At 50.3% G+C, this 25,481-nt stretch overlaps 1 protein-coding gene across 11 annotated transcripts in view; it reads right to left on the bottom strand.

Moving 5' to 3' along the window:
* NUMA1 (nuclear mitotic apparatus protein 1) overlaps window positions 1-25,481 on the bottom strand; it is a 734,824-nt gene that overhangs the window by 358,361 nt on the left and 350,982 nt on the right. For 10 of the 11 annotated variants that reach the window (XM_085623424.1, XM_085623417.1, XM_085623420.1 and 7 more), the window contains one exon: window positions 522-563. The exons of the other annotated variant lie outside the window; for it this stretch is intronic. In XM_085623424.1, the coding sequence (XP_085479550.1) occupies window positions 522-563 (42 nt within the window). The remainder of the gene's footprint in view (window positions 1-521; window positions 564-25,481) is intronic. 11 annotated transcript variants of the gene reach the window in all.

Raw genomic sequence — 25,481 nt, 5'->3', positions numbered from 1 at the left:
GCAGAAGACTTTCAGGGGTTCTTATGCCATCAGTTTTTAGTAACTTTTAGCCTGGAAGTGTATGTGGTCATAATCCTCATGCAAATTCAGTCACATCCAAGAAAACTGGGATTAGAACTTGGAATAGAAGAATATTCACTCTGATTAACAGGTTGGGAGCAGGGTGCAGAATATTGAGGGCTGCAGGAGGGGGAAGGGCTGGAAGCAAAAAGGTGCTGACCTGTGTAATGGCATGGAGACTCCGAAAGGAGCAGGTGCCAACTTCTTGTACATTAAGATGCACATGTGCATTGAGTTGGGCGTTTGAAGCAGTGGTTCGCATTCATGATCCAATGATGCACGTAAAGAGGCCTGGGCAACACATTGATTATCTTGAAATCATAGGGTCCCACTGCAAACAGTCGACAATGAAAATGGCAGCCATACTTGATACAGGCTGATGGTGTTACGACTGCCAAGGTTAGCTGCATGCACTGTCACCGCTTAAGCAGCTGAAGGTGTATGTTCTCTAAATAGGTTACCTGTTTAGTTTGTTCATTCTTTGATAGCTCTAGACGTTCAACCTGTAACAAAGGAGCAAGGAACAAATTTAAAAAAATTAATATTTTGGTAATATTGATGAAGTGCTTGAGGAATTGTGGTGCTCATTTAAAGTGCTAATAAGCAACCATTCGCACACCATTAATATGAGTGTGCCAGATCATGTTTAGAAGCATAAAACTGTATCCCAACACTAGGGTGTCGGGTGGAAAAATGACAGTTTGCTTAGGGTAACTGAAATGCTTAGACTGGCTCTGCAAGTTGAAAAAGGATCATAAGTAATATCCTGGAGCCCGTAGAAAGACCAGGAACTTCTTCAATAGTGTGTTAGACTGGTAAGCGAAGCTTAAGTAGATACAAAACAGGGAAACATCTCACATGCAGTCTCCACAACAACAAAATCAGTTTCTTTCAACATATACTTCATGCTTTATTCTCAATACTGTATGTGTGAATAAAAACTGCTTTGGATTTTAGCTATGGGAGGATTGCGCTTTGGTTAATGTAAAAGACTCCAGTGATTCAGAGTAATCCTAGTTATGTTGCAGTGTAACTCTTATATCCAGCTTTCACTAAATTACTATCGAGTTTGATCTTCAAGCAGGAAATAACTTGAGATTTAAAAGGTTATTCGCTCAAGAAGATACCATGAGAAATACCGAGAAGATATCCGGAGAATATACCATGAGAAATACAGAGAAGATACCAGGAGAAATACCGTAATCATTGCGGTCACCCTCTTGAATCCTGTGAATACCTCGGTCTTGGTATAACAACTGCAGAGAATCAAAGGTGCAACTTGCATGCGCTCTATCACCCACCAGGCGATAATGCCCCTTTCATAGACCAGTCAATTGAAATCATAACGGCTAACACTAACAGTCACACTAATGACATTCCTAGGCGACTAATTTACACTGGGACAACATTAATGACAAACAGGTCAACGCACTTAAAGACTTTCTAACAAACCTAAACCCTACTCAAGCCTGCACACTGCTCGAGAGTCAAGGATATTACAATCCACTCAATTGTTCCCTGCGATTGGTCGGATCATCATACCATAATATTCCATATATCCACCGTAAAAAAAAGAACAAGACCACGCAACCTGTCAAAATTAAAAAATGGACCCGAGAGACCAAATACCCTAATATTGAGCAACTTGTAGCAAGATGTGAGAAGGATCTATATCCACCTAACAACGTGCTGAACGTCAACGAATTCACTGATCACTACACCACATCAATGACTAATATAGTCAACTCCACCATGCCACTAAAACTGAAAAGAGTCTCAAAGAAAGATAAAAATCCATGGTTTAATGGAACACTGAATGAAGACGGGCGGAAGGGAAGACTGGTAGAAAGAAAATGGAGACCGCACCCATCATCCCCCCAGCTAAAAAGTCTCAGAAAAATAAGAAATTAATACAACAAAATTGTTCTCAATTTCAAAAAGGATTTTTTTAGATCCCGATTGGATAACGCCAAAAACAGACCACGGAAATTTTGAGATGTTAAAACAATCCAATAAATTGGCCAAATCTGCCCAAGAAGCAACTAAAACTCAACTGCGCTGCAAGGAATTCTCAACATTCTTTGCAGACAAGGGCAACACGCTTGAAAGATCTCAGGATGGCAGCAGACACTTTATCTAGCCAAATACCACCACAGAGCGATGCTATCATGAAAAACGATCATGATAGGTCGAAAAATAAACCACAATGGTCGACCTTCAAGCTATATGACTAGAATACCACTGCCAAAACGTTCTCGGATATCAAACCAAATAACTACAATGATCCCCTCCCCTCTAAATGCCTAAAATGAATCAACCATATCGTCGCCCCATAAATATTCAATGCCTGACTATCTCAAGGGGGTCCTACCAGAGTGCCTGAAAACAAGTCAAGTCCTCCCCATCATCAAAAAACCTACAGCGGACCCGGCAGACCAAAATAACTTTCGCCCAATAACAAATATTCCATTACTTACCAAACTAATTGAAAAATGTGTGCATAATCAGCTGAGCAACCACATCAATAATTTTAATCTGCTGGACGACTGCCAATCTGGATTCAGACCAGGCCACAGTATGGAAACAGCAATCTTACATATAGTGGATGATGTGCTACAGGCTCTAGATCACAATCAAACATGTCTACTAGTTCTTCTTGAACTGTCGTCTGCATTCGACACGGTAAATAATGAAAAATTGCTAGCCCGGCTTGAAGACAGGATGGGACTATTTGGAAATGTTCTGAAATGGATTGAATCCTTCCTTCAGAACACAAAGATTTCTGTTCAACCAGACGCTATCCCCATCATGCCCGAATTAGATTGGAGTCCCACAAGGATCAACATTATCCCCATCACTATTCAACCTATATGTCAAACCCCTTACAGAAATTCTCAGAGATACAAACGTATCCTATCACATGTACACAGATGACACTCAGATCTATCTCAAGATATCACTGGAAGAGATCAAGACAATGAATGAGGCCTTAAAAATGTCATTACAATGGTTAGCCAGCAATTATTTGAAATTAAATGCACAAAAAACTGAATTCCTATTAATATCACCACCGAAGAACCCCACAAATGTGAAGGAATAGACCAAACTAATCAAAGCGCTAGACTGCACCCCTACCCTAGTTGACTCGACCAAATCACTGGGAATCACGCTTGATAAGAACCTAGACATGAAAGTCCACATCAAATCAATGGCCTATAGTGACCGGTTTCACCTGAACTATATTAGAAAAGTGAAACCACTCATTACTACGGCGGACCTCAAATTGGCTGATCAGTCGTTGGTTATCTCAAGGATTGAATATGGATATACAACATTGAAAGGTCTATCAAAAATCTCCACAGCACCACTAAAAGCTTGTCTCAATGCGGCCGCAAGAATCATTACAGGTTCCATACGAAGCCAGAATTCAACTTAAACTGACTTGTATTACCCACAAAGCACCCCACTACAAAACACCAATGTACTTAGCCCAGAAAATTGAACGGGGAAAGCAGGCCGGCCAGGAGTGCCAGAGAGCTGTTGCTGAAACCGCCCATCTTTCAGAAGAAGAAAACGTATGAGAGAGCATTCTCCGGAGCAGCCCCCAGACTCTGGAATTCACTCCCTCCAAACATTAGAAAAATTCCAAATATGGCAACATTTAAGAGGGGAGCGAAGATCTTCCTAATGAGCAAGTTCCTTCCCTAGACAACAATGTTCATCGTCTGCACCGTGGTTGATAACTAGAAGTCGCATAGCCCTGTCTTATATGGATACATCCTGCACAAAATATCCACAAAGACACCAAAACTAACCAAAGACTGATGCCAACTAGAGCTGATGTAGGTGTTACCTCTACAGATCAATGACGAAAGTAAAGATAAAATTACCAGTTAGCTGCGAAAACCTCTTTAACTGATCAGTACTACAATTAATAGATCGTTGTAGTAATGATGTAAAACATTCAAAAGGTACACATCAGAACCATTTTGTATTATAACACTGCTTACACCTTTGTATTCTACACAAACCGTTCTTAAACTTGCTTTGTTGAAACTGGTAAGAAAGACATGTAGATGATATATATATAGCATCACCCACTGGAGGGCAATGATCAACTGTTTTCGCACCACAAGGACCAGCATGCTTCAAAACGAAGGCCCCCCCAAGGCCGCCCACCAGGGGGCAGAAAAGTATATAATTGAAGCAATCACCTTGATCGGCTGCGAGTTCAGTGTGATGCTGGGGCTTCCCTTTGAGAAAAGTCAGGAGACCGAAATGCATTAGGACTGCCAGTGCTGTAATTTATTAAATCAGAAACATCACCGTTGTGAGTGCGGTTCGTTTTCTTCCTGTTGGGAGAGTTGGAGATATATATATATATATATATGGCCTGATATATGCTGTCCACTAGTTATAGTGGGCACCCTGTATCAGACCAAACAACCACTTATTGGTTATAGGTTAAAGACAAGCTTTATTGAAAGCTATCCTAGTAGTAGCTATGGAGAGCAGCCTTCAGGTTACGTCTTGAAGGAATGTAAAGCAGCTTGTTTTACCAGTCTATAATCTTGAGTCACTAAATGAAAGATATCCAGACCAGGTATATATATAAAATATATGTATTTATTACTAAACACACCCTCCTAGTCTCTTTATGAGACTAGAGGTCAAAACACATAAGCTACACTTCAATAATCACAGTAAAATAGCACAAATACACGTCAGACCCTGGGGCAAGCCAAACCATATACTACAATAGTGGTATAAGAACCACGACTTAATAGACACAAGGCCTAGAGCCTGCAGAATCGCTGGCACCCCAAGGAACCACCTAATGTAGTGACACAGGGGACCCACGGGGGCCGTGTGCAGTGTGTGAACACAGCCGCGAGCTCCCGTTAGCTTCTGTGTCGCGGTTAGATTTTGAAAGATTAGGGATACTTCGAAATGAGTCCGGACCAAACCCTTTTGGACTTAGGAAGTTCTAGGGCTAGCACCTACGGGAGCACCAGAGTACTTGTGTTACCTCACCCAGGGAAGCCAGGTGCATAGGTGTCTTTTGGTGTTGGGTCGCGTCGTCGATTTCAATGGGAGCTGGCGAAGAAGTGCTGCTGCCGTGAAGATGCGAAGTGTCCGAAGAGATCCAAGCCTGGATCGAAGATGAGAAGAAAACAGAGGGGACAGAGTCTGGGTCACTAGCCAGTGACCAGGAAGGCGATGAGCAGATGCCCACCGATGTCTGGTGATTTCAGGTGAAAGAGATGAAGCTTGACTCTTCAGCCACGAGGGCCAGGAGGCATCAAGGACGACCAGGAGCTGCATTTGAGCTGTCCCACAAAGGATGTCGAGTGCTGCAGCGTCAGCGCCAGGATTGGACACAACAAGTCTTGGCAACAGCAACCCACGCATAAACGAGAAAGATGCTTCGGTGCAGACCAGCAAGGTCTGTGGGACTCACCACTTGGTTGGGAGTCAGGGCACGTCTGGAGCAACCAGGGAAGCCCAAGGAAATACAAAGATACCCCCTCAGGGACCCACCAGTCAACGAACCAGGGATCGCGAAGGGACCTAGAGACTAAACACAATGGTGGCCCACGGGTCACTCGGAATGACCAGGCCGACAATCTTCGGTGGATTCATTGCTCGAGGTGGGAGCTACAAGTTAGCCCAAGCACGACTTCAAAAGACGTCGAGAAGTCGAGAAGTCAATGCACTTGCAAAAGAGCACGGTGACCAGGAGATCCGGTTCCACACTACTCACGAGGGCTTCGGGTCTCAACTTTGCTGGGGACTCGAGTCAGCCTCCAAGATGTCTGGAAATCCACTTCCTGGGCTGCAAATACTTCGGAGTCCGGCGGGAGCTTCGATAATGCAGACCAGCAAATTGCTTCTTTGGTGCCTGCCAAGCAGGGGAGTCACTCATTGACCCCAAGGGAGATTTCTTCAGTCCTCTGGTCTTGAGTAGAGTGTCGAAGGTCCAGGATTCGGCTTCAGAGTTTCTTCCAGAGTAATGAACAAGTTACTTACCTTTGGTAACGCTTTTTCTGGTGGATACAGTATCTGCCTGTGGATTCCTCACGGAATATTTTCCCCAGCTCTCCACGCCGACGTGGACGTCATAATACCTCGGCTCCACTCGCGACTCCGTATGATGTCACCGGAGCCATAAGAGAGCCACGTCGGCGTGATGTCAGTTCCACCCATTTTTTCCGTGCCTCCGAGGCGAACAGGTGGACCAACAACAGATTCAAAGTATACACAGTATACAACATTCGAGCAAATATACATAGTACATATACAAAAGGAAAGCTAAGGAACATAAGCATTTCCTATAAGTGTACCAGATAGACAGAAGATACAATGTAAAACAACATGTCAAACAAGGCATCCTTTAAGGTATACAAAAGGTGGACAACGGGGAGGCGGGTGGGCCAGTGAGGAATCCACAGGCAGATACTGTATCCACCAGAAAAAGCGTTACCGAAGGTAAGTAACTTGTTCTTCTGATGAATACATCTGCCAGTGGATTCCTCACCTTGTGAACAGATTCCCACAGCAGTCCCACTCCCGGAGGAGGGTGTCACCCTTCCTATACCAAAAAAACCTGCAAGGCAGAGCACGCAAGATGGCCCGCCCTCCTCATGTCAGAGTCTAAGCAATAATGCTTTGCGAAAGTATGGAGGGAGGCCCAAACGGCGGCATTACAAATGTCTGCAACTGCAACACCCCTGGCCAAAGCAGAGGTGGAAGACTTAGCTTTAGTTAAATGAGCTCTAATACCCTCAGGAGGAACCTTACCAGCAAGGGCATAGCAGATCTTGATGGTTAAGATGATCCATCTGGACAGTGCGCGCTTGTGCACAGCTTTGCCTTTAGAGTGTCCAATATAGCCCATGAAGAGCTGATCATTCAAACAAAACTCCTTTTTTCTGTTCAAATAAAAGCGCACAGCTCTTTTAGGGTCCAATCGGTGAAGTCTCTCCTCGTCCTTGGAAGGGTGAGGGAGTATAAAACACAGGGAGAGTAATGGACTGCCCCAGATGACGGGGAGTAACTACCTTCGGTAGGAAAGCAGCCCTGGTCCTGAGGACCATCCTTTCAGCATACAAGGATAAAAACAGGGGTTTTGAACCAAGAGCTTGAAGCTCACTCACCCTCCTTGCCGAGGTTATGGCTACAAGAAAGACCGTTTTGAAGGACAACAGCCTCAAAGGGCAGCCATGAAGGGGTTCGAAAGGAGACCCCATCAAAAAAGTTAAAACAAGATTAAGGTCCCACTGTGGCATTACAAAGGGAGTAGGTGGAAACCTGTTAGTTAGACCTTTGATAAATCTTAAAACAATAGGAGATTTAAACAACGACGGCTGATGCGGAAGACACTGAAAAGCCGACAAGGCTGACAAATAGTCCTTAACCGTGGCCACAGCACAACCTTGCTGAGCCAAGGAAAGAGCAAACTGAAGCACATTAGACAGATGGGCTTTTAAAGGGTCAATGGATCTCTCTCCACACCATTTTACAAACTTAGACCACCTGTAGGAGTAGATAGACTTGGTGGAGTGTCGCCTGGCCGATAAAATAACTCCAGGCATGAAGGTGCAGGCTCTGGAGGTGGGGGTGTAGAACCTGCCCCTCCGACTGCGAGAGGAGGTCTGCCCTGAGAGGGAGACGGAGCGGAGGGTGCGATGAAAGGTGACGTAGATCTGTGTACCACATCCTTCTTGGCCAATCTGGGGCGACCAATATAACTTGGGCCCGGTCTTGGCGAATCTTCCTCAGAACCCGAGGAATCAAGGGTATGTGAGGAAACGCATAAAGGAGTCGTGAGCCCCAACTCAACTGAAACGCGTCCCCCAACGCCCCCTGCAACGGAAACTGGAGACTGCAGAATGACGGGCAGTGCGCGTTCTCGTGAGTGGCAAACAGGTCCACCCGAGGAGTCCCCAACGTCCGGAAGACATGCTGAACTACCTCTGGATGAAGCCTCCACTTGTGGTCGGCGGAAAACTGTCGACTGAGACTGTCCGCACGTACGTTCAGCACCCCGGTCAGATGATGCCCATCAAGCAAATCCGATGGTCCTGAGCCCAGGACCAGAGTCGTAACGCCTCTCTTCAGAGACGCTACGATCCTGCTCCTCCCTGCTTTTTGACATACCACATCGCAGCAGTGTTGTCAGTCAAGAATTGTTCCGACTGACAGTGAAGGGAAGGGAGGAAGGCCTTGAGCGCCAAACGTATCGCCCGCAATTCTAGAAGATTGATATGAGACAATATTTCCTCTGGAGACCAAAGACCCTTGATCTCCAGATCCCCCAGATGAGCACCCCACCCCAGGGTGGAGGCATCAGTTATCACTGTGGCCACCGTTGTAGGAAGATGAAAGGGCTTTCCTTGAGACAGGTTGCCCCCCACGCTCCACCAAGACAGATCCGCTGCAGCTTCTCTGGAGATCCTGACTGACTCCCTGAGATCTCCGTTGTGCTGATACCACTGCCTGCGGAGACACCACTGGAGTGCCCTCATGTGCCAGCGTGCATGGTTGACCAACAGAATGCAGGAGGCGAACAGACCGATCAGGCGAAGGACCTTCAGAACTGGAACAACCGCTCCACTGTGGAATAAAGGGATCAACTCCTGAATGACAAGAATTCTTTGTGGAGGAGGAAATGCTCGACACAGTAGTGTCCAGTATCGCCCCTATGAACAGGTTGCGCTGAGAGGGCACCAGGTGAGATTTGGGCACATTGATCGAAAAACCCAAGTTGAATAACAGCCGAGATGTTACCTGCAGATGATGTTGCACCCTCCCTGGGGACTCTGCTTTCAGAAGCCAGTCGTCCAGATAAGGGAAAACTGGAATCCCCGACCTCCTGAGATGGGCAGCCACCACCGCTATCACCTTGGTGAAGACTCGAGGTGCAGTAGTAAGACCAAACGGTAGAACCGCAAACTGGTAGTGTTGCGACCCAACCGTAAAACGGAGATAGTTCCTGTGCGACTTCAGAATTGGGATGTGGAAATACGCATCCTGCAAGTCGATCGACACCATCCAGTCTTCTTGCTGCAACGCTTGAAAAACCTGTGCAAGGGTTAGCATCTTGAATTTCTCCTGTTTCAGGTAAAAATTCAAAACTCTGAGGTCCAGGATCAGACGCAATCTGCCATCCTTTTTGGGAATCAGGAAATACCGGGAGTAGCATCCCTGACCCCTTTCCTCCTCTGGAACCACATCTATCGCACCTTTTTGAAGTAAAGCAAGAACCTCCTTCTGCAGAAGAAGCAGATGGTCCTCCGAGCAAAAACCTTGGCAAGGAGGGGGAGGAAATTCCCGAAAGGGAAGGGCTTACCCACAAGGTTTAAAACCCAAAGGTCCGTCATGACTGATTTCCAACCTCGCAGAAAGTGGGACACCCGACCCCCAACAGGCCTCACATGATCCAGGATAGGGGACCAAGGGCTGCTTCCCTGTAGCTTCATTGGGAGCAGAGGAGGCCGAAGAGGAGGGATTGCGGCCAGAACCACGACAACCCCTTTGTCTTCCTCTATAGGATCTGTAGAGAGGATTTTGCTGCTGCTGTTGCTGACATTGACGGAAGGAACGAAAGGATGACCTCCCAAATCCTCTATACTTCCTGAAGCCAAACCCTTTTGACTGCGTCTGCAAACCTAAAGATTTCGCAGTAGCTCTGCCATCCTTAAATCTTTGCAGGGCGGAATCCGTTTTTTCCCCAAAAAGCTTTTCCCCATCAAAGGGTAAGTCGACCAAAGTGGCCTGAACATCAGCAGAGAATTCGGAAGAACGAAGCCAAGCCTGCCTTCTAGTGGCTATAGAAGATCCCATAATCCTGGCCACGGAATCAGCCGTATCTAGGCCCGACTGAATAACTTGCCTAGCGGCAGTTTGAGTGTTTGCAACAACCTCCATAAAAGAGCCCTTCTCCTCATCAGGCAGTTTAGGAGCCAAGTGCTTCACAGAGTCCATCAAAGCATGAACGTAGCGGCCCAATAAGCAAGCGGCATTCGTTGAGTTAAGCGCCATACTTCCAGAAGAGAAGACCTTTTTAGCTGACTGCTCGATCTTCTTAGAGTCCCTGTCAGCTGGAGCCTGTGGAAAAGCACCTGAAGATTGTTTCTAACATGATGCCTGCACTATAAGACTCTCTGGAAAAGGGTGCGAGGAAAGGCAGCTCGGATCCCCCGGAGCCACTCTATATCTTCTCGCCACAGTTCTGGAAACCGCAGGTTAAGAAAGTGGCTTGCGCCAAACGTCCATAACAGGCTCTAAGATAACCTCATTAAAGGGCAACAAAGGCTCAACAATGGAAGAAGGTGAATGAAGGACTTCAGTCAAAAGGTTTGGCTTGTATTCCACAGAAGGCAACTGTAAGTCCAACAACTCTGCAGCCTTCCTGATGACCAAATGGTAAGGAGCCAACACTTGATGAGGCGACTACCTGGAAGAAGAATGCTCCCATTCAGGAGTAGTGTCCAATCCACTTGCCTCCTGAATGCCCTCAAATTCGTCAGTGAAGTCACCCACTTCACCTTCCTCCACTTCCTCAGCCCGATATTGCTCTTCCTCTATAATCCTCTGAGCCTCTCTTCAAGAGTAGATCCGAGGACACGGCGTCGCCGTACGCGGAGTCGGCGGCACCGAACGTGGAGTCGGTGGTGCCAGAAGAGTCGGCGGCATCAGACGCGGTGCAGCTGGAGTTGGCGCAGAGGGAGGTTCCGATGAAGGCAAGCGATCCAGTCGAGGCCGGGAGGAAGGCTCTCCAGACGGCGCCGGGAACTGCCATGATGGAGCCATCGGCAAGAAGGGCATAAAAGGTGCCTGAGCATAATGTTGGGGCACGCCCAAACTGAACGCCATTGGACCCACGGGACCTGAAGGTGCACCAGATGGGAAGGCTGCTCTTTGGAAAACACCATACATTGCACTAAGGAAATGCGTCGGATCCGCACCCGGAGTCGGGAAATGCGGGTATGGGTCCAAACCTGAAACCGGCCGAGGAGTAGCCAGAGCCGAAGTGTCCTCTACTGGAGCCGCAGGTTCACCTTCTGGCACTGGCGAAAGATCAACAACCTGCTCCGGCTCGGCGTCGGAAGCTGGAGAATCTGCCGGAGACTGCGCCGGAGTTAACTTGGGCGAAGGTGACTTCTCCGGAGAAACACAAGGAGAAGGGGAAGGAGAAGGAGAAAGGGAAGGAGAGACAAAGTCCTTACTTCGACGTCGAGGAGACAGCGACCTCGAAGCCTTACTCTTCGACGATTAGCGCCGAGAGCTATGCTTCCTCCTCTTCTTGTGTCTTCTCGACTTCGAGGAGTGCGAAGTCGACGACTCAGTCTGCGACTTGTCTCTTTTCCTACCTCTGCCCTCCTTCGCCTTAGCCATGAAAAGCTTCGCTTCTCTCTCTTTCAGTGCCTTAGGATTCATTTTCCTACAGCAGGAACAGTCCTCCACGTCGTGGTCCGACAAAAGACACCATAAGCAGACTTCATGGGGTTCAGTGATGGACATGTGACCCCCACATTCCCTACACGGCTTGAATCCTGACTTCCTCGACAAAGACCTGATTAATCCAGAAACAGTAACCCACAAGGAGACTACAAAGTAACAGGAGAGTGCTGGAAAATCTTTCCGCGTCGACGGCGCGGAAGAAAGGGAACTGACGTCATCACGCCGACGTGGCTCTCTTATGGCTCTGGTGACGTCATACGGAGTCGCGAGCGGAGCCGAGGTATTATGACGTCGGCGTGGAGAGCTGGGGAAAAAATTCCGTGGAATGCTGGCACAGGGGATATTCACAAGGTGAGGAATCCACTGGCAGATGTATCCATCAGAAAGGAGCGCACATAAGGTAAGTCAGAACAAGGTTCAAGTCCCACTGGGGCATTACAAAAGGAATAGGAGTAAACAGGTGAGTAAAGCCCTCAAGTAAACGATTTACAATGGAAGACTTGAAAAGAGAAGGCTGATCAGGAAGGCGAAGAAAGGCCGAAGTGGCCGAAAGGTAGCCTTTGAGGGCGCCCAGAGCAGAACCCTGCTGGGCTAAAGAAAGTAGGAAGAGAAGTACCTCAGGAAAGTGGGCAGAAAGGGGATCCACTGCCTTTGTTGTGCACCATGCCACAAATTTGTTCCACCTACAGGCGTATATTGTTTTAGTAGGGGGACACCTGGCTGCCAAGATAACATTACAGACTTCAGGAGGAAGAAAGAAGGCTGTCAACTGTTGCCGCTCAATCTCCTAGCAAGGAGATGGAGGCTGGACAAGTTGGAGGGGGGGGGACTGGCAGCTGAGTTCGTCCACCCTGGCGCTCAAGGAACCTGCCAGGTGTTTAACCACTAGTGATATGCCCTGATGTTCCAGCCATGTCCAAAGGCGAAATGCCTCCTGACTAAGGGTCCAGGACCCCACCACGCCCTGTTTGTTGCAGTACCACATGGCGATGGTGTTGTCGGAACACCTGCACTACTCTCGACTTGACAGAGTGGAGGAATACCTTCAGTGCAAGACGGATCGCTTCAAGCTCCAGAAGGTTGATTTGGAGCCTGGACTCCGCCGGAGACGAGAGACCTCTGATCACCGCCTCTCCCATGTGGCAGCCCCAACCCAGAAGTGACGCACCTGTCACCACTGAAGTCTGGATTGGAAGTGAGAGGGATCTGCTGTTGATCCAATCCTGGTTTGTCAGCCACCACTGCAATTGGAGTGCAATGTCCTCCGACATCTGAATGCAGAGTGAAAGATTCCCCTGATGCTGTGCCCACTGGAACTTTAGGTTCCACTGCAGAGCCCGCATATGTCACCTGGCATGATCCACCAGCAGGATGCAGGAGGCCATGAGGCCTAGGAGCCCCAGGGTCATTCTCACCTAAACCCGAGATAGAAGCTGAAACAGTGGAATCATAGCCTGAATATCCTGGACTCGCTGCTCAGGAGGATAAGCCCGAAACAGAGCTGTCTCCAGAACCACTCAGATGAAAAGAGCTTCTGAGAGGGAATCAGGTGCGGCTTCGGCACGTTGATAGTGAACCCCAGTGAATGCAGGAGGTACGACCTAGTCTGGAAGTGGGAGACAACAGCCTGAGGCGAGCCCACCTTCAACAGCCAATTGTCAAGATAGGGGAAGACTGGAACCCCTGATCTGAGCAAATGAGCTGCGACTACCGCCATCACTTTCGTGAACACCCGAGGGCCGCTGGTAAGGTCAAACGGGAGAACGGTAAACTGAAAATGCTCATGGCCTACCGTGAACCGCAGGTAACACCTGTGGGTGGGCAGGACGGGGATGTGAAAATAGGCATCCTGCAAGTCCAACACTACCATCCAGTCTAAAGGGTCGAAGGCAGACAGGACATGAGCCAACCTCAACATTTTGAACTTCTCCTGCCTGAGGAAGCGGTTGACATCCCTGAGATCCAAGATAGGACGCAGGCCTTTAGCCTTATCGGGGACCAGAAACTAGCGGGAGTAACAACCACAACCTACTTCTGGGGCAGGAACTCGCTCAATAGCTCCCTTGGCCAAGAGAGCCATAACTTCCTGGCGGAAAAGGGCAAAGTGATCCTCCGAAATGCGATGGAGCGTTGGTGGCATAGGTGGAGGAGTAGTCTCAAAGAGAAGAGAGTAGCCCCTTTGGACTATCTGCAAAACCCACATGTCAGATATGATGATTTGCCAGTGGAGGAGGTGATGGTGGATCCTGCCGCCCACAGGCAACTGGTGGCATTGAAAGGTGGGTTTGGAGGCTGCTGCAAAGGGGGCACTAGTGGACTGGCCCGCCCGCTGGCCTCCAGACCCACGACACTGGGTCCCCCGTACCCAGCTGTGCAGAGGCTGGGCAGCTTGTGCAGGCCTGTGGCTCTGGGTGGAACGTGGTGGAGCACCCCTTCCGTAACCACGAAAGGGGCGAAAAGCAGACTGTGCGGGGCAAGAAGTGGTAGCGAGGTACAAGGATCTGGCCGTAGCGCTAGAATCCTTAAAGCGTTCAAGCGCATTGTCCACTTTGTCGCCAAACAAGCGGCGCCCATCAAAGGGCATGTCCAAAAGAGTTGGACATTGCCCGAGAAGTCAGTGTACCTCAGCCAGGCATAGCGTCTCAGGGCTACGGACATTGAAATCGCCCTGCCTAGGAAATCGGCGGTGTCGAGCCCACATTGTATGGCGAACTTCGCTGCACCTCTACCCACAGCAACTGCACGGGAGAGAATGGCCCGGGCCTCCTCTGGGCACTGTGGCAGCACCTGTGCGACCGTGTCCCACACAGAGTGGGTGTAACGGCCCATGAGACATGCAGTGTTCATCAACCGCCGTCCTAAGCTGGCAGAAGAAAAAATCTTCACAAAATGATCCAGCTTCTTGGATTCCCTATCTGGGGGAGCAGTTGGGAACGTGCCTTTGGACGTTGAGGCTTGGACCACCAAGCTCTCTGGGGTAGGGTGTTAGGAGAAGAAAGTGGGGTCACCCGGGGCTGGCGTCGGGCAATCATCCTGTCCACAGGAGCCCTGTGCTGGGCTTGGACCTGGTGCCCAGAAGGATGTCTGCAAGGGCCTCATTGAACAGCAGCAGGGGCCCCGAAGAGGCTGCTGCTGGTTGAAGCACCTCAGTCAGGAGCTTAGTCCTGACTGCCACCATAGGTAGCTCAAGGCCCAAGGCCTCAGCTGCCCTATACAACGCCACAGCGTAGGAGGCTCCCTCATCCTTAGCCACGGTATGGGGAGAAAGCATACCAAGGTCTGGGGATGTATCCAGACTACTGGCTTCACCCAGTTCCTCTCTCTCCAGTCCGGCTCTTCTAACTGGTCTGCTAGGTGGTCAATAGCCCCTCCGAGTCCTCCTCACCCTCCTCTGGATGCCACTCAGGGCGATAAGCAACGCCAGCATAGAACAGAGGTACAAAACTACCAGTCGGCACTGGCCGATGCCGGTCAGGGTGAGTGTTCATGTCGAGGGGGAGGCCGGGTCAACGCCGGCTGGGGACACAACTGCCGTCTGAAGTGGCAGAGGTGTCGCCAATGGATTCGGCGCCGGAGGTGGTGGTGTCCGAAGCCACCAGCATGGAAGGCCTAGAACACCCTCAGCCGAGTCAGCAGTGCCCGAAGGTGCGCTGGCAGAATCTGGCAGCCCAAAGATGGAGTTGAGTGCTTCATAAAAGCTACGAAGTTGGGCAGGGGTCGCCCCAGCTCCCGGGAATGGAGGGGAGGGAAGCTCGGAGCAGACCCAACAGGCTATGCTGGCAGAGCCAGGCAACTACCTTCTGCATCCTGCGTCGAGTTGGCCTACGGAAGGGGAGCACGAAGAGCAACACTGCTTCTTCGCCACCTTCTTGTGCTTCGATTTACTCGAAAACGAAGACTTCTAAGAGGAGTGATGGTGGGGACTCCACGACTGGTCCTGTGACCTCCCTCTTGACAGGGACCTCGAGCGGCGCTGAGCTGAATGCCGGGCCTTCAGAAGCCTCCGTGACCGCTCCCACTAAGACCTGGGGCTCATGGCCCGGCAGTCAGAGCACGACTTTGGGTCGTGTTCTCGCTCCAAGCACCAGAGGCACACAAGATGTGGGTCTGTGGCCGACATCAACTTGTGACAGGAATCACAAGATTGAAAGCCAGTCCGTCGATGTGACATCCCTTGCACCAGGAGTCGAAAGACTCGAAAATAGTCGAAAAAACTCTAGTCAAACAAGCATTGGCATAGCCAATAGGTCTTGCCTTTGGGACCTTATAAGTATTTAGTAATGCAGCACAATATCCTTAGTGCAACAACATTAACTGTTGCATGGCTAAACACTAAGGTCCCAAAGGCGAGACCTTTAGCATTTGCAATGCAATAGGTCTCACATTACTTAAAGTTTGAGCTGTTGGCGTTGCAAATAATAATGCAATGCAAATAGCGCAAACTTTCAGTAATGCAAGAGCTATTGCAGCCAGGCATCCTGTGTGTATGTTGGGGTGCTGAATGGTAGAAACGGGTTGTTGTGAATAAACAAAAGGAGTTGAGGCTTCTGCAGCCTGTCAAAGTAAACTGTATGGTTTGTTCACAAAAATAAACGTACTTGAGAGGCTGTAGCCAACCGAACAAATGTGGAAATGCTATATGTACGCAGCCTATAAAATGAAACGGCTTAGAGTTGACTAAAGTAACAGAATAGTGCATGGGAGTAAGAATTATTTTTAAAATAAGCATAAGAAGTCGTAACAAACCATAAGTATTTGCTTTCATGAGAGAACAATATTAAAAGAAAAGCATAGAAAGCAAGCTGTAAATATACGCAGCCAGGCCTGCTTTGTCTATAGTGGGGGGTGCGTGGCTAAACCGGGGTGACAAATACAAGCATTAGCGAATACTGATCTGCTGGTGGCATGAAAATATGTTTTAAAATGTACAATTACTGAAAAGGCATCAGAGGTTGAAGTTAGACCGAGCCAATGCCCTTTTGTGATGCGATGTATGCGTGAGCCTTAATTATGCAATACCTCAGAATCAAGGAAATGCAGATTCAAACAAAGTTGGCAACCGTGCAATGTAAACCAAAATGACTCCTGTGTTAATAAACTTGCACAAGACAGCACCCGTAGTGGTAAAAAAAGTTGTGCCTAATTAAGCGGAAGCTGTGAAATAAAAAAAGATGCAGAATTAAACTGCTGGAAATTACGGCTCTAAAGTTGAACGAGGCATGCTCGCAGATAGCAAATTAATGTCCATGGATGTCAATGTGAAGATTGCAACATTACACAACTTGCCGCTGGCAGTGGCACCCGCATGAAATAAATAGCAGTGCCCGAAGATGGCAGGAGCTGTGACTGAAAAACACTCCAGTTAAGACGACTCTTGTGCTGCAATATATTTTTGAAACTCAACTGTTCAAATTTGCACTCGCGGTGCACGTCAAAGTGATTACCTTGGGAGTAAATGAGACGCCTTCGCGAACCACCAAAGGGAGTGTAGGTGCCTGAACACCGAAACCACAGTAGGTTTTAAAGTAGCGCATGCACCTGATCGAACACAGGAGGTACAACAGAAGTGGTAAACAGACCCAAACACCAACAAGACCTGGAGCTAACAAGAAGTGCGAGCAAAAAGTGGACGAGAGTGGCGCGCGCACGCGATGGGAAAAGTGAAAGTAGGCTGCGCGCGCAAAAGTGATCGCGGCTGTACATATTGCAAAACTTCCGGCTGCCAGGGTGCACGCTCACATGAACGCAAGCGCTAGGCCAGCCAGCAGCACTTTGAAAACTCACTTACTAAATGTCTCTCCGAGCAGCGCGTGCGTGCTGACTCAGCGAGACCTAAAAAGACTAAGGGTACCACTCTATCAGGATCTGCGCTAGCTGGCGTGGAAAAAGAAAGAACAGACATCAGCGTGCAGGGGCAGCATCTAAGTAAATACCGCAATGGCACTCCAGCGATCACGACGCCAACGACTAATGCGGAGTCAACCGGCGCCACCTACCGACGTGCAGGGGTACTGCTGAAGAAAAACTCTCCGTATCCAGTCTGACACCTAGGGGTAATTCTAAGGTAAGGAATCCATAACTAATAGTCTTTCAGATGAGTTATAATACTCATCTGGGCCATCAACACCAATGCCCTGGGAAAGACCGGGAGACGTTGTGAGGCATCGTGTAATGCTTCCTCAACAGTCGAGAAGGAGGAGCAGTGGGAGTCCATGCGGTAAAACTGGGGCATGACGTGGCTACAAACGCTTCCTACCTTTTGACGTCTCTATGATGACGTCCTCTAAACCGCATAAAAATTAAGATCCACCCAGCAAATAGATCTCTTTCTAGGAGGACAAAGACCGCGGCTGGAAAGTTTCCGAAGATTGCAACATAGCAATGCCAGTAACTTCATACGGCGCTCTTTAAGCGCCTTTGGCTTCAGCTTTTGGCAGGAGCCGCAATCCTTAGCATTGTGTTGTTCGCCAAAACACCACATACAAAATTGTATGTGGGTCTGAACCAACATCTGGCGATTACACGACTCAAGGCTTAAAGCCTGAACACATGGAGAAAAAAAGGGCACCCTGTTCCAAACTACAAAAAAACTGTTGAAGTAGGCCAAAAACGCCCTGAGGAACTGCTTGCAGCACAGAAAAGAAGACAGACGTCCATGCGCCGGAGGGTCTTATATGGCTCCACTGATGTAATGACCCGAGTCTACTTCATCATGGAGCCTTAAGGCTGTGAGCAGAAGTACTGCTGAAAAATTTCCAGATCCAGTCTGACGCCTGGGGAGAATTCAAAGTTAAGGAATCTGCAGCTAGATGTCGATCGGATCACTACTTTGCCTAAGATTTGACCAGATATATATGGGTCTAGAGGAGGTATTAATATAGACGAATAAGGATGCATGCAGGCAAATAGCTTACTAGAGGAAACGTGATACATTTTCCTTCAGCCATATATATCTGTCACCCTTTGGATTTTAAATCCAGTTAAAGGGGACAAAATTCAGATGTTGACCCTTCAAAAGAGTGGAGCTGAAGTAATCAAGGCCAGACTTTGTTTTTCTTACTTGACTTGGTGCCAGATTAGAAGGTTGAATAGGCTTATTCCTTTGTAATGGGGGTACTAGACTAGCATCCCTGCTGTGAAGTTCAGTACAAGAAAACCACAATAATAAATACACTCAAAGCAGGGGACATTTAATGAAGACCTTTAGAGTATAAACGTAAGCTCACTCACTAGGCAATCTACAAAAAGTACAAGTTACTTACCTTTGGTAACGATGTATCTGCTAGAGACGATTCTAGCCGCAGATTCCTGAATGTAGAATTATCCCCAGGCGTAAGACTGGACCCGGAAAACTTTCTTGCCCAGCATCTCTGCATGCCAGGGGGCGGTAGCTCACGACTCTGCCCGACGTCCTCCGCGGGCGAGACGTCAGCGAGGTCACATAAGCCCCGGCACGCTGACATCTGTTTGCTTCGGAGAACTTTTCTGCGCCACAACGCGGAGCCATCACAACAAAACTGAGAAGAGCATGGGAACAGTGTCTGAAAGAACAACAGAACAAAAAAGAGAGAGAGAGAGACAAAAAAAAAAACGAGAAACTGCGCCAGGTGGCACAGAGTCGCCAGGAGGCTACAACAGGAAAGCCAAAGCAGGAAGAGAGCAGATCACCTCTGAGGAACAACCGTGCAAGCCAGGAGGGAGCACCAGGCAGCACAAAAGTACCATAATTTCACATCAATAAAGCCACAGCAGGGAAAGCATAAAGCACCCCTCCATGGAACCACCGTGCAAGCCAAGGCAAGAGCCAGGCTGGAAACAAGCAGCTGGAAGAGAAAGAGCGAGACAGCAACCATAGACCACACAGCCAAGGCCACAAGCCCGGAACAGAGGAGCAACCGCAATCCATCTCCAGACCACCCAGTCAAGCAAGGCCAGAGCCTCTGAAAGGAGCAGGAGGTCAAGGAGAGGCAAAAGAACCCCCAGCGTAGAAGACCCTAGCACCGTGGTTCCCAAACTGTGCGCCGCGGCACCCCGGTGCGCCGTAATTAGTTGCCAGGGGCGCCGCGGCACGATGTGGGAAATTGCAGCCGGCAGCGCTAGAAATGCCACCTGCATTATCATGGAAAATCCGCCGCAAGGCAGAGTGAGACAGGTGTACCAGGGCAATAGACAAGACAATCCCAGCACACAAGAAACCAGGCCCGGCATAGAGACAGATGCAGGTGAAGTTACACATGACACAGGGATACAGGCATGCACAAAGACTGACAGGCACGTGGAGCTACGCATGGCACAGGGATACAGGCACGGCACAGCGGGAGTGGAGGTTCTGATTGTCCTCTTCGGTCTGCCACTCACTCATCATTAAACGCAGCAGCACCTGTGCAGGTAAGAGCGGTGGGGGTGGGGGGGTTCGACAGACAAGGACGAGTGGAAATTATTAATTTAAACAGGCTCTTGAGCTGTTTTGTGCCGACGTAATTGTGTTACTCTCATATTCAGCTCAGGCATGGAGGAAAGGGGCAATCTTAGGGCACGAAGGGAGAAGGTATGGACAGACTAGGTAGTCTGAGAGCACGAAGGAGGCTGGGATGGACAGAAGGGGAAGTCTGAAATCACGGTGGGAGCAGGCATTGCCAGATGGGTCAATCAAGGGGCACAAATGGAGCAGTCATGGACACAAGGAGCAGACTGAGTGCGCGAAGGGAGGAGGCATGCACAGAAGGGGCAGTCTGAGGGTGCGGGGGCAGGCATGGACAGAGGGGGTAGTCAGGGGGTTTGGGGGCAGGCACGGACAGAAGGGTAGTCTGAGTGCGCGAAGGGAGCAGGCATGGAGAGAAGGGTAGTCTGAGGACACAAAGGGAGCAGCATGGATAGAAGACACAGTCAGAGGACACGAAGGGAGCAGGCATGGGAAGAAGTGACAGTCTCAAGACACGAAGGGGGACAGACCTGGTTAGAGGGGGCAGGAGAGGTCACGAAGGGAGCAAGCATGGGCAGAACGGGCACTCCTAGCGCAGGGCCAGCCACAAGGCATAACACAAGAGACAGGGGAGACATCTGCGGGCAGGGGGAGAGGGATGGCAGGGTTCTGGCAGGCAGGGGGAGTGGGTTGACAGGGGTGTATTAAATGAATTTCGGCATGCGTGTTTGCCTGTTGGGTGCATTTTTCCTCCAGTATGCAATGATAACACCGAGTGGCTCCGTCTTAACTTGGTGGAATTTAACTACAGATTAACCGAGAGTTCTACTGGGTTTGGTCTAGAGTAGATTAGAAAAATGACGATGGCCCTGTCTGTAAACGCACATTTGAAGATGTTTTTTAAACGAAATACACTTTTTTAAAAATGTCATTGTAAATGCATATTCCATATATTCAATAGAGAATATGCATTTACATTTAAATTAAAAAAAGTGTTTTTTGTTTAAAAAAACATCTTCAAATGTGCGTTTACAGACAGGGCCATCGTCATTTTTCTAATCTATTCTAGACCAAACCCAGTAGAACTCTCAGATGGTCCCTGAAAGGGGAATACATTCAAATATTACTGAAACATCAGTATGGTCACTGGCTTCAATACAGCCTCCCACGCCTGAGTTCACGTCGCATTTACATTCTCGATGAGAGAAAACGTATCAGCACATAAAACAAAAGTGTGTTTTTCCCCTTTTACAACTGTTATCTTTTTATTTTGTTACAACTATGATTAAATAAATGCCTTCATTGCATGCCAATTAATTTAAGGAAGACAACAGGAAGTACTCCTGCGGTCGGGCTTACATCCCCACCCACCCGCCCTACGGTAAAAAAAATGGGGGGGGAGCCACGGTCGACAGCCAATTAGGTCAAGGGAGCCACGGGTCAAAAAAGTTTGGGAACCACTGCCCTAGCATGTAGTAGTAGATACCCTAGCATGGGAATCGGAAATTGTAACAACAAAGGGAAAAGGAGAAAAAGCAGGCCCCTGCACTGGAGAGACCCCAGCTGGAGGGAAGCCCGACGGGCAGGAAACGAAAAAGGACCCCCACAGAAGACAAGCCACCCAGAGGAAGGCGAGCGCAAACAACCAAGCTGAGGGTCCTCGCACAATGGGGAGGAAGGGCGTGTCGTTTAGGAATCTGCAGGTAGAATCGTCTCTACCAGATACATCATAACCGAAGGTAAGTAACTTGTACATCTGATAGAGACTAATAGCCGCAGATTCCTTAACGTAGATACCCTAGCCATACCCAGAAGGGAGGAGGGCCTGCAAGAGAGCATCCCCACCAGGAGAGACCTGGACGCCAGTAGGGGATATGGCACAAGAAGGAAATGCCAGGATATCCTAAGTCCAACCAAGGGAGAGCGCCCAACACCCTGCAGGGGCAGACAGCACCCCAAAAGCCTCAAGGAACACAAGGGAACCGTCAAACCCAGTGAGAAGAGTTAGAGCCAGAGGCAGGGCCCACAGGAAGAAATACAGGCACACAGAAAGAAAAGAGCTGAAAACCCCTTGGTAGCTAACAGCGGGCAAAGTCAGAACGGCGCCACCGCCAACAGCACAGGCAGAAGAAAAGCACTGTCGCGCGAAGCCCCAGAGGCAGGGGCGCAAGGAAACACAGCAAGATCACAACGATGGAGGAGAACAAGCAGTCCTGCGCGGGCAAGCGCAGTCAGCAACAGGCAACACCCCGGAACAGCGCACCTAGGAAAAGGCAGACGCCAGCTGAAGGCAGAGGCCAGGGAGGACCAGGACACACACACCGACCATGAAGAAGTGAGGAACCGGCAGAAAATAAGAAACGGAGGACGGGTCCAAGCCGGCCACCGAAACACAGAGGCCAAGGAAAGCCAGAACACAGGACAAAAGTGTGGAACCGCCACAACACGACGCCGCAGACAGCAGGCCAGACCGGCCGAGCGATGTGGCGACAAGGAGAAGGACGGACCTAGCGCAAGCTGCTCCAAGACAAAAAGATCGCACCTACAACATACCATGATGCCACGGAGAGCAACGAACCCGAAATGGTGACCACACCTCCCCAGCACATAACAGAGCAAGTACCCCACATAGGGTAGGTTACGTCCCAAGAACCTTGGGAACACCACCTAGAAAAATAATTCCATAGCAGAGGACAAAACAGAAAAACACGCAGACGGCTTACCAAGCAGCCAATAAAGAAGAGACAGAAGGCCTAATCTCAGAGCCTACCAGGCTGAGCAACATCCAAAACCATAAGTCGGCAAAGGACCGAACCAGCAGCCAACAGCACCAAGGGCCCAACAAAAGGACCCTAAGGCATATCAACCAGACAGAACACACAACCTGGGCTATCCGTTACGAAGCCCCAGAACAACAACGGAAGGAGAACACCTCCCAAAACACAGACCGACAGTAAGGTCACTGAGAGGGAGGAGGGGGGAGGAGGAGGGTGATGCCCCGCAAGAAACCTCTGAATGGCAGAATCCACAGGGGCGTGGAACAACAGAGCGCCATCAAAGCGGAGGTCAACCAGCCGTTCTCTAATGTTCTCAGGGAAAACACTATCCCGTAGCCAGGCATGTCGACGAAGGGCCACCAAAGTAGCCATGGTACGACCAAGCACCTCCGAAACGTCCATAGCCGAGCAAAGAATAAACGCCGCCAGCTCCCGGCCATCCAACACATGGTCCCGCAAATCAACGCAGGCACCCTCCTGAGAAGCGGAAGACAGAAGGGACTCCACCGAGTCCCACAAGCAAGAAGTGGCTCTGGCCAACACACAGAGTGTTAAGGGCCCGCAAAGCAGCACAAGAGGAGGCGAAGAGGTTGCACCCCCAGGAATCCAACCAGCGGGCCTCCCGCGACGGGGGAGACAACACCGATGGCAAGGAGGGAAAGGCAGTCTGTAAAAGAGGGCCCCTGGTAGAAGGGTGGAGGGGAAGACAGACAGGATCATGCAGAGCAGGATGGTGGCGGTGCAGAAGAGGCTGGGGAACCGGGTCCCCCCCAGGCAGAACGCCCCCAGGTCCCCTAAAGAGTAATGTGGAGCACAGCCTCAAAGGGAAGAAGCAGCTCCCGTCCACCAGAGCCCTGATGGAGAACCTCCAGCAGATGATCCGTGGGGAAATGGGCAGCTGGATCGCCCATGTGCAAGATGCCCGCAGCCGTGGAAACAGCCCGAGCGAAGGCAGCACTCTCCTCCGTAGGGCCCTGTGGCAGGGAAAGCAGTTCCTACCTGGGCGACGGCTGCAAGTTAAGGCAGCCGTCCCCCAACCCAATCGGAGGAAGGAAAGGCCAAGCACGAAAAGGGGTAGGGGGGACCGATGAATGGGGAACCTGAGGCGCCTCTGGCGAAAACTGCGGGCATGGTGATGGCGAAGAGCCGTCCTTAGAAGACGCCGGGGAAAAAGCCATGAAGCGGCGACCCGTCTCCGGAGAAGAAGAAACAAACAGCTGCCGAACCTCAGGAGAAGAGGGGGCGTCCGAAGATGAATCAACGACCCGACGTCGGACCACCGCCATAGAGTCCGCCACCGGCGTCAGGTCAACGTCGACCGGCGTCGAAGGGGACGCCGGAACGACCTCCACAACGTGCGGCGCGGGAAGCTGGGCTGGGTCGGAGCTGGGGCGGCTAAGGAACGGCACCCAAAAGGCGTCGACTCTACCTCCGACGAGGCAGCCGCCTGCGTGGAGGGACGAGGGGGGCCCGGGAACACGCCCCAACCCCTAGCCAGCCCCTGCGGCGCCGCTAGGGCCAGCAGCCACCAGCGCCTGAGCGGCATCACCTCGGACAAGGCCGCCGCCTGCCCAGAGGACCGAGGGGGACTAGAGGACACGCCCAGTGCCCCGGCATCCTCCCGCGACACCACAGGGACCCTCATGGGGGTTTGCGGCGAGGCAGAGGCGCTGTGGTCCGAAGGAGGGAACCCCGAAGGGGCGAACCCCGACGGCACCACATCCTCCGAACCTGTCGGCACCGGAGCTGCCGGCGACGCCACAGGAGTCCCTGTAAGCGGCAATGGATCCATAGACGTCCCAGGAAGAGAAGGAGAAGGAAGAGTCAAAGAGGCCTGCAAGGCCGCCGCATAGGCCTCCATCTGGGCTCTGGTCGCCCCTGTACCGGGGAACGGCAGATAGTGTGGCGATGCACGAGGCCGCACCACCAGCGGAGAACCCACGTCCCCAACAGGTTGGGGACCAGGCCTCGGGGACAAACTGCAACACCAACAGGTGAGCAACGACCCTGCGGCCTGGGAGAAGGACAATGTCTGAGACGGAAGAAGCGGTTCTTGAAGCCGTCCGCGGGGGACGGACGCGGCGACGCCGCCGACCTGGACATGCATACCGAACGGAGTTTCATCCGGCGCTCCCGCCGGGACTTCGGCTTCATTTGCTGACACGCCTCGCAGTCAGTTGAGTCGTGGTGCTCCCCCAAACACCACATACAGATGGGGTGAGGATCCGTCGCAGACATCTGGCGTGCGCAAGATGAGCACGTCATGAAGCCCGAGGCATTCGCACACTGTACCCAAGAAAACGATAAGCGTAAAAAGGCCTGAAACAGGCCAGGAACACGATCCGGGTCCGCGTTGCACGCGGGAAAGAAGGAAACTGACATCAGCGTGCCGGTGCTAGGGCTTATGTGACCTCGCTGATGTCACGCCGAGGACGTCGGGCGGAGTCACGAGTTACCACCCCCCGGTGAGCAGAGATGCTGGGCAAGAACGTTTTCCGGGTCCAGTCTCAGGCCTGGGGATAATTCTACGTTAAGGAATCTGCGGCTAGTAGTCTATCAGATACTAAGCACAATGTGGAGGTATCGCTTTAGGCCCATGCAAAGTGTTTGACAAAAGAATATCTACACCAATGGAGTTTTGAGCTTTATCTGCTGTTACTTTATAGATGACTAAGAGTCCAAGTTTCCCTGCTGCAATGTGAATACTCCAGTGCAGGCCATTACACTGTATGTGCACCTGCCTTCACTCCATAGAC

The sequence above is a fragment of the Triturus cristatus genome, chromosome 8 (genome assembly GCF_964204655.1).
Source record: "Triturus cristatus chromosome 8, aTriCri1.1, whole genome shotgun sequence".
Classification (NCBI taxonomy): Eukaryota; Metazoa; Chordata; class Amphibia; order Caudata; family Salamandridae; genus Triturus; species Triturus cristatus.
Note: the sequence above shows the minus strand (reverse complement) of the source record. Positions and strands in the feature narration are given on the sequence as shown.